This window comes from Triticum urartu, chromosome 6A, assembly GCF_056163025.1.
Source record: "Triticum urartu cultivar PI428250 chromosome 6A, HENAU_Tu73, whole genome shotgun sequence".
Classification (NCBI taxonomy): domain Eukaryota; kingdom Viridiplantae; phylum Streptophyta; class Magnoliopsida; order Poales; family Poaceae; genus Triticum; species Triticum urartu.
In genome coordinates, this window is record NC_141878.1 from 567,584,198 (window position 1) to 567,594,378 (window position 10,181).

The 10,181-nt window shown below is 43.7% G+C and overlaps 1 protein-coding gene and 1 pseudogene across 1 annotated transcript; one reads left to right on the plus strand and one right to left on the minus strand.

The window, feature by feature from the left end:
* The first annotated feature begins 5,540 nt into the window (after nt 1–5,540).
* On the plus strand, nt 5,541–8,088 carry LOC147966395 (protein FAR1-RELATED SEQUENCE 9-like; annotated as a pseudogene).
* A 1,022-nt stretch (nt 8,089–9,110) lies between these two features.
* On the minus strand, nt 9,111–9,901 carry LOC147966396 (ubiquitin-like-specific protease ESD4). Its single transcript, XM_087527241.1, has 4 exons — nt 9,728–9,901; nt 9,515–9,618; nt 9,326–9,398; nt 9,111–9,215 (listed from the first exon to the last, which is right to left on the minus strand). Exons 1-4 carry the CDS (start codon nt 9,899–9,901, stop codon nt 9,111–9,113), a joined length of 456 nt encoding a protein of 151 aa, XP_087383367.1.
* Nucleotides 9,902–10,181: the final 280 nt, after the last annotated feature.

Genomic DNA, 10,181 nt, shown 5'->3' on the forward strand with positions numbered 1-10,181 from the left:
TTGAGCATGATCGCTTCCAAGTAATGCCACTCGACTCGATCATACGCTTTCATCATATCGAGCTTTACTGCACATGCAAAATTCTTTCCCTTCTTCCTCCTCCTCATCGCATGTACGCTTTCATAAGCAACGAGGATGTTGTCTGTAATCAGACGGTCGGGAACGAAAGCACTCTGCTCTTCACTGATAATATCATCCTGACACAATCTCACCCGGTTTGCTATTGTTTTTGCTGCAATTTTATAGGGCACCGGGCAGAGAGAGATGGGTCGGAACTGAGTGACATCTTGGGGATTACGTACCTTCGGAATCAATGTAATAGAAGTGTCATTAAAACCGGCTGGTAATTCCCCACCATTTATAAAGTCCGGTATCGCTGGCACAAGGTCTCCTTCTATCAGGCCCCAATGCCGTTGAAAGAAACCAGCTGTAAATCCGTCGACACCAGGAGCTTTCGACGGCGCCATTTGAAACAACGCCGCCTTGACCTCGGATGGTTCGAACGGTTTTGAGAGTACTTCATTCATCGCCTCTGTAACACTAGTTGGCACAAATTGAAGCAGCTCATGAAGATCATGTCCTCCTTGGGACATGTAAAGATTCTGATAAAAAGAATTAATCTCCTGTTTTATTTCATCAAAACTATTACAAACTGAGCCATCAACACGAGATAAATTAGCAATGCGATTGGTGCACTTCCGCTGCGCCGCTTGGGCTTAGAAGTATCCTGTGTTGCGATAGCTAGAGCGGAGCCACAATACCCGTGAACGTTGCTTCATCCACAACTCTTCTTGGTACAGTACCTCCCTCAATCTCTTCACTAGCCCCTTCTCTTCTTCAGATGGGCCTTGACCAATGGAACGAGTGCGCAGATTCTCAATACGCTGCTTGAGTTTCCGAATCTTCTTGCGCATATTTCCAAACTCGCAATCACCCCAAGCGCCCAGGTCCTCTTGTAATTTCTCCAATGTATGCGCTAGACCTTCAAGGCCCTGTTCACCGCGGTGTCGAGACCATGCTTCACACACCACCTGCTCATAATCACAGTGTGTTTGCCACATATTTTCGTACTTAAAACTCTACGCCCCCTGCTATCAGCCACCATAAATCTGTCTCTTATCTCCGTAATAACAAAATAGTGGTCCGACTCAATAGCACTGACATGCCAAACTCTAGTTTGTTCAAAGCGAGTCAAAAATTCTGCATTAATTAGCGAACACACGGTCAATCCTCGCCTTAACATTGTTGTTTCCTTCTTGCCGGTTATCCCAAGTGAAAGGGACACCAGACCAGCCCAAATCCTGCAAGCCACATTCCTCCGTGACTTGTCGAAAAGCTCTCATCTGCCCTTCAGGCCTAGGCCTGCGGCTAAAATGCTCTGTTGCATAACGTTTCATTAAAGTCCCCCATACAAATCCATGCCTGGTGACTAATATTGTGCAGTGTTCTCAGGAATCGCCAGCTGTGGTGCCGATCCTCCACTCGAGAAGCTCCATAAAAACCTGTAAATCGCCACTCCGGTTCAGAGAGATCTTTCTTCTGAATGGTGACATCAATATGGTTCTGGCTGTAGTTTTTAAAGCTGACCGTGATATCCCTTGACCAAAACAAGCCGATCCCACCACTGAGACCATTACTATCCACTCCAAAGCTTCCTGCAAAGTCCAACATACTCTGCAAGTTTTCCACCTTCTTCCCCCTAATCTTTGTCTCCATAACAAAAACTAGGGCAGGCCCTTCTTGCTTCACAACATTGTGAAGCTCGCGAACTGCCTCGGGGTTCCCAAGCCCCCGGCAGTTCCAACTTATACAATTCATTGGCTCTGGCAGCGCTGCTCCGCGGTCGCTACCGAATTCTCTGAACTGGGCGGTGTTGGTTTCTTTTTCTTCACCTCCCTCTCGCCCTCCAAGCTCTCCTGATCGCGCTCAGTGCTGCTGAACTGGTGTGTATATTCTATCTGATATGTTCCTTTCCCATCCGTCAACAACGCTGGCTGTACCTTTTTGTACACCTGAACCGGAGGCCCCCCTTTTCTCTTGTTGATATTACCAGTGCGATTTTTACGTGGGGACTGAACTTCAGGGTACTTTTCTGCCCCCTTCGACGAAGAGTTTGCGTCCTTACGATCTGACTGTGATGCACTCGAACTCTTCTGATGTCACTCGGAGGAGCCACTATTTTTCCACTCATCTGGCGCCCTCAAGTTCGCCTTAAATGGCAGCTCACCTTTTTCATCCCGAGTACCTGGCGTCGGACAGAATAGGTCTGAGTGACCAAGCCGTCCACATGAGAAACAAAAGTGGGGAATCTTCTCATACTGTATATCATAATAATCACGGCTGTTCCTCCACTCCGACTCAATCAAAATCCATCTCCTTAGTGGTTTCTGTACATCTATAGTTATCCGTGTTCTCAGGAAACCTCCCATCAGGTCGATCTGAACACCAGTAGTATTCTTGTCCAACTATTTGGCGATTGCCATACCCCACGTTTCATCCCTAAGATGGAAGGGTAGGTTAATCACCCTAGCCCACACCTGCAGCTTATCAAACTTGAGTTCTGACGGCCGCATACAAGGCACAAATTCCTCAAGAATCACTGCATGCTTGCTGACATGCCACGGCGACCCCTCTTTGACGTGATCCCGATCTCTCTTGGTCTCAAAATCTGCCACAAAGATGTTCTCTCTACCAGATCGAAAAGCTAAGCCCTTAGGGTTTCCCCATGCAGGTCGTAGAGCATTAGCGATTGTTTGAATATGCAGGATGTTGCGGTAGAGGATCTTCCCGACCAACGACCACTTCCTTGGGGCACCACTGTCAATATCCTTGAGCACAAGCGGCGTCGCCTCCTCCTCTGAAATCCCCATCCTACCAAGCTCCTCCTTCATCCTCATCCTCGCCGAGCGGGGCGAGAGAGGAGTGCCTCCATCCCTCCCCGATGCAGATGATGAAGCCATCAACCCGATCAGGAGTGTTGATGCAGCCCGCCGACGAATCTGCGAGCGCCGTCTCGTTCACTCGAAAACCCTAATCGCCAGATCGCCAGAGCGAAGGCTCCTAGTTTTTTGGGAAACCCTTCATGAGATGAATTGGCCCAGGAACCGTCTATGTTCTGTACCCTCGTCCAATACAGATAACCTAGGGCCTCGAATGTAAAACATACCGATGTGGCGTAAAATACGTACATGGCCACACGCCCAAATTGGTCTTTCATTTTTACAGGGCCATGTAAATCTGTTGGGCTTAATTCCTAATTAGCGCTAATTATATATGCATGCTGCCGATTTCTACGCATAGTACTTGTGTGTCTGACCCTGCTCGCACCCCCTGACTCTGCCCCTGCCTAAGCAACCTACAATCAAATATTTGAGGTTACAAAGCAAAATGACTAGCATGATATATAAGCAACAACCTCATCATAAAACTATTTAGATTTCCATGAAAACATGTAAATTACAATGACAACTCTTCAATTTATTCAATTCTTATCAAAGAAAAAAATGGATTCAATGTGAATTTCTTGAATATAGTTTGTAGAAGTAGATACCAAATTCAAGTCTTGCAGGAGAATGAGTTAATTATCATCAACCATATCTGACCGCATCAAGGAAAATAATATGTACACATTGAAACTAATTGCATTCGGTTCATGATATGTACTTTATACAAGTCGATATATATCATTATGAATTTGAAATATTTTTGCGATATCAAGAATAACTGAAACTCACTATAGGAAATTAACAGGAACTCACTTATGAAATTGATTGGTCAGCACCACGCGCAGTGCTAGAACTTTTGGGTAGATAATAGAACACTTAAAAAAACAAATTCCTCAACCATAAATAAAATTTTCAATCCAGTAGCGATAGTAATAAGCTGCTATCATAGGTAAAAAAACATGTTAGTTAAATAAAGGCATCCGAAAATATCTTATATAACAGTTACTGAGCTTTGGATGGAATCACAAAATGGACTAACGATCTCCGAATTACTCAATGCTATGGGAACGTTGCCCCGCCGCTGCTGTCAACCGCGCGAGCAAGTCTAGTGACACTGAGTGGCGGCAGCAAGGGAACCGTGCACGACGAAGGCTCTCAGAAAATAACTGGATTAGGGCCTTTTGAGTCGCCATCTCGGACGACGCCTTCACATGTCAAAATTAGACACACAATAACTCATAAAGCTTAGGGTTAAGAAAACTGGTACTACTCTCTCCATTCACTTTTGTAAGATTATTTAGACATTTAAGACAACACCTAAAACAGTTCAATTTCTGCTGTCCTAAAGGACTTACAAAAGTGAACAGAGGGGGTAGCAATTTAATCATGATGAGGTGACCCAAAATTGGCCAGTGCTAGGCATAGGTCGGGCGATGCTAGGCGATTCGTAAGCCACCTTTGCGGTCGTCCGATGTAAAGCACCACGTCCGTCCGATCTGTACGTGCACGCTTCCCCCTTGCAAAGCCCGTCGGCCCGTAGCGGTCGCTGCATTGCAATGAAACAAGACGCCCCCACACGCGAATAGATCCCCACCTGTGGCTGCAAATCGCGGGGCTTCCTCCACCTCCACCTGCCCTGCGATTTTAGCTCGTCGGAGACTACAACGACCCGTGAGCGCCACCCCTTCTCTCCACCTCCACCCCTCCACCTACTCCACCTCCCGCGATGGCGCACCACATCGCCAGAGACATGGCCTACTCCGCCATGGCTTGGAACTCCGGCGAGGGTTCCTCTGTTCCCCGGCGGACAACTTCAGCTCCGGCGACTGCCCTAGATCCCAGGAGACAAGGTCCCATGTACAGAGATCCTCCAATTGTTTTCACTCATGCACCCCCTATAGGATCCGCTTCAAATTGGGTGAGCTTCCCCTTTCTCTACCGCATTGACATTTCCTATGCTAATGGCTTTGTTGCTTGCCCTTGTCGCTTTGCTCATTGTTCACTGTCATTTAACACAAACTAGTGTGCAGCTGAGGTGATGTTGCTTTGAAACAAAACTAGATGTTGCTTTGATTTCAATTCAGTAAGGAAGAAAAGTTATGTAATGGGAAGGTTGCATTGCTTCAGATTCAGAGGATGTGTAGCTTAATTGAATGTGTGTTAGCTATGCAACACCACTGAATGTTGCTTGCTTTAAGATTCACATGATGTAAGCACACACTGAAAAAAAATGATTTCTTTAAATTTCAGAGATTACTTGTGCAAAGTTAAAAATTCTGCTGTATGAAAAAAATGATTGCTGAATAGCAAAAAGCACTAGTAGATTATAAGGCTTGGGTATGTTATAGTGTTGTTGGCCTCTACAATTTCAGCAAGCATAAAACTCTGTAAAAGGATATGTTATTTAAAGCTTGTGCATACTGCAATGAAAAAACTGGTGTTGTTCTTCACTACTACTGATGGTGTTGTTCTACTGTTGTTGCAATGATGTAGCATACCGAAGATGGGGCGGCAAATGAGGAGAGTTTTGTTCAGCAACCTTTCACAAGTCATGGTGGTGGGGATTCAGATGGTGTCCTAGAAACTCACGGTGGAATGCATGATGCAGATGAGGATGATGATATTTCATCTCAGCCACTTCTACCCTATGTTGGCATGGAATTTGACTCAATTGAATATGCCAAAAAGTTCTATAATGACTACGCATTTGGAACGGGCTTTGGCTCACGCATAGCTTCCTCAAAAAAACAGCGAGAAGAAAGGTTCACAACAACTTATAAAGAGGGTCTTCCAATGTGTGCATGTTGGCAAACCGGAGACTACATGTGAGACAAGCAGCCACTCGGAAGGAATTGCAGCACGGGGAAGCTCATCAAGCAAGCAGGTTGGGGTTGAAATGGATGTGATAGTCAAGCGTCAGAGGAATCGGATTATGCGTTATGATTGCAAAGCTCATATGATTGTTGGCCTTAGGGGCAATAAGTGGGTTGTTACCTACTTTGTTGCACAGCATACACACCCTTTGATGCAGCGTGAGGAGATTGTGAGGTTCTACCGCTCACACCGCAAAATTCCAGAAGAAGATTACCAACTACTGATGACAATGCATGATGTAAACTTGTCAACTACAAATTGCATGGGAATGCTTGGAATGGTCCATGGCGGAGACCGGAGGAAACTGTCATATGTGAAGAGGGATGTTTCAAATGCGCGTTCCAAGCTGCGACAAAATCAGTCATTTCAGGACATGGATATGACGGTTGCTTACTTTAAGAGGCGTCAAGCTGAGAATGCTCAATTCTACTACGCAACAGAAGTTGACAAAGAAACAAACGAAGTGACAGCTCTGTTTTGGGTGGATGGAGGGACAAGATCATTGTACCCAAAGTACAAAGATTGTGTGTTCTTTGACACAACATTTTGCACAAATCGGTACAATCTGCCTTTCGCTCCTATTGTTGGTGTGAACAACCACTTGCAAACCGTGCTGCTAGGTTGTGCCTTGGTGCCAAATGAACAAATAGAAACTTTCAAGTGGGTGTTTCAACATTAGATGATTGCAATGAATAATGAGCACCCGTTGCACCTAATGACTGACCAAGACAAGGCAATGGAAACATCAATAAAAGATGTCTTCCCAAACACAGTGCATAGGTGCTGCAAATGGCACGTCCAGCGAAAAGCAAGGGAAAAGTTGGGTAGGATCCTGAGCATGGATGAAATTTTTGAGCAGGTTTTCTATGGGGTTATCAATGATTCAGAGACGGTGGATGAGTTCGAGGAGAATTGGCAGCATATGCTGCATTGCTTTGACTTGGTTGACAACAGACATCTAAGTAACATGTGGCGTACGCGAGAGACCTGGGCTCCAGGATACTTCCGAAAGAACTTCTTCCCATTTACAAGCACTACAGGGCAGTCTGAGGGTCTCAACTCCTACTTCAAGACATTTGTCAACCCTCAAGACTCTGTCTGGAGATTTGTACAACAATATGAGGTGCTTCAAGAAACAATGTTGGACCATGAAGACAATCAAGCTTTCATAGGCCACGCAACAACTGCACCACTTTACTCAAGGTATGTGTGTGCTTTTGTAGAGAGAAAAGGTTAGAACAGGGAACTTGAAAAACTCAAAATCATTGACCTTTTCATTGCAACATTCAGGTACAACTTTGAGCGCCAAGCAGTTCACTTCTATACCCGAAGCGTGTTTCTCAAGTTTCAAAAAGAGGTCATGGCATCAACAGGCTTCCTCATGAACCTGGCCCCTTCTCTTGACAATGCAAGCGTGAGGTTTGAGCTGCACTCAAATTACTTTGAGAACCCCCGAATATTTTCAGTGAATGTTGTGTTGGCAGAGGAGAAGTTTGAATGCAGCTGCAACTGTTTTGAGATGAATGGGATTATTTGTGCACACATCATAAGGGTAATGGTGCATCTCAATGTCCAAAAAAATCCACAAAGATACATGCTAGAGAGGTGCTCAGAAGCTGCGACAACGGCAATGAGCAGTGGTGGATGTCTCCTAGATTTTGGGCACCCTGCAACCAACACTCTCAAGTATAACGCCTTGTGCAGAAAGTATACATGGTTGGCTTCACAAGCTTGCAGCAACGATCTTGCCTATAAAATAATGAATGATGCAACTCACCAACTTGAGCCCCTCATAGCTGCAGCGAAGCAAGGGGCGCTCCAAGAACAACAGGAAGCAAATCAGCAGCAAGCAACGCAACAGCAACAACAAACCCCCGAGCCAAGCACTGTGTCGCAACCTGATGGCGATGCCATGCTTCAGAACCCCGCACGTGTTCCAAAAAAAGGGCGTCCGGCTGAAAAATCAAAGAGGAGAAAGACTCTGCTTGAGCAACGGGAAGATGCACATAAGAACAATGCTAAGAAAGATGAAAAGAAGCAAACCAAGCCCAGAGGAAAACCTGGACCAAAGAAGAAAGCGCCTCCTTGCTCGTACTGCAACGAAGAAGGTCACAGTGTCCAAACATGCCAGTACTTGAAGGCTGCAATGGGGGTCAAAAAATGTCCCTACTGTGAAGAGCAAGGTCATGCTGTGCAAGAATGTCCCTACCTAAAAGCTGCAATGAAGACAGATGCTAGCATGGCTAGAGCAATAGAGCTTAGGCTGTGATCAACTTCAACCAGAAAAAGAAAAAGAAAACTCTCTTGCTACTACACATTTGTAATATTGGTTACATAGATTAGTTTCTTGACAAAGAGAATGGTGCAATTTACATTAGAGGACAAAAAGTAGTTATTTCATCATGCATTGAGTTGTGCCTCATATAATGCTCTTCTTTTTCTGAAATTACAATTCCCCCTGTTGCTTATGATATTGTTGCTGGCTCATTGTACTTCCACCATTGTAGCTTTTATTTTGAAAGGTTTCCTTGGGCCAACAATGCATGATGTTGTTGCTGGCTACTTAAACATACAAGTACATTGAAGCATCCTGTTTTAAAAACTTTTCCATAAAAAACACACTGGAGAAACTGTAGCAAAAACTTTTGACATGCCCGTTGCCACATAGAAAGGATATTGCATTACATTTCCTTTTGTTTTAGTGAGATTGAAAAGTTATGAAGATGAAGAGAAACAACAGCCCGACAATCGCCCCAAACCCACCCTATTGTTGCGATTATTCAACTTCGCACACGATTACATGTGTGAGTACAGTGTATTGACTTTCATTGATGATGTCGAACTTCACTGTAATTACTAAATCCATATAAAAAAAGATGTGTATATATATATGTGATTAATAGAGATACTAGCAGATACATTGTAACAACTTGTGAGAAAAAAGATCTCAAGCCAGGTACGGTCAAAGTATATCAACAATCTTCTTGAAAAGGCAAGTAAAAAAACAAATAATCCTTGCATAAGCTGACAAACAATCTTCAATAGGCTTCACAAAAAACCAAATCCTTGCATACAGTCACACAATGAAACATTCCTGTGAACTTCATTCAGAGTTGCATTGTGAAAAAAGTTCAGTCGAGCTGGCTAGAAGAACAAGCTCTCAACTACACTCGAGCTGGCTACAAGAACATGCTCCCAACTACACTCGAGCTAGCTACAAAAACTCGCATCAGCAGTACTAGGCCACCGCCGCCAAGACTCCTCCTGTTGCAGAAGCTTGAAAACTCCCATCTAACGCTGAAGAAGCAGCTTTAGCTTATGCGCGGGGTCCAACTTGTTGCTTGGGTGTCTCAACAGATCTACTGCAATGCGTTTCCGAAGGTTTGGGATGTAATCCTAGGAAGCAATAAGACAGGAAACAAGTAAAAATTTAGTCATGAAACAGATCCCAATCAAGTTGAGAAGAATTACACAAAAAAATATGGTTTTCTATCTAAAGAAAATACCTCGCCAAATGACAGCATAACAAGGCCATCCCAATTCTCCACGTATAAAATACTATAGTAGCCACAGTTATAGCTGAAAAAATAGAAGGTATATAGTTATAAAATGCAAAAGCAGCTTTAGGTGAAAAAATAGAAAAATGTCTCTAAATGCAAAATAAACACATATTCTACTGGGACAAAAATGTTTACTAAGTTTTTTGTTGAGGGTAATCAAGTGGGGTGAATAGCGAGTAAGACTCGAGATTGTGCTTAAAAAGTGGCTCCCTCATTGCAACACTCTTGATGTTTGCGACCTGATCAAACCCGAGAAAACATGGACAAACAAAATGCATAAGTGTGCGGTGTGGAAAAGCAAAAAAGAAGGAAAAGATTTGTTGCGCCAAACTCCAACAGGAGCATTACCACATTCTTAGTGATCCTGTCCATCTCAAAAAGGTCTTCCGAGTTCCTGATGGAGTCAAAGATATTGAACTCCTTTTGGGTGATGTTAGCAACTACTATTGCCCAGTGCTTTTTGTGTACAACCATGAAGAATAGCTGCAATGCATCAAAACAACGCAGAACCAGAAAATCCATTTAGAAAAAAAATGTAAAAAAATAGAAAAAGAATGCAAGATGGAACAAGATAAGAACTTACCAGGTCAGATTTTGAAATGTGATTTTGTAAGCAAGCATTCTTAAATTCTTTTTCGCACACCTTCGGATCAAACACATCTGGCTCAACACTGAGTTTCAACTGATGGAGAAAATCACAAAACAAAAAAAATATTAGAGGGCAGACCACAACTATATGATAAATCAAAAAAGCATTGAAACAACAGATAGAAAAAAGAGATTTGAACACTAACACTCATCA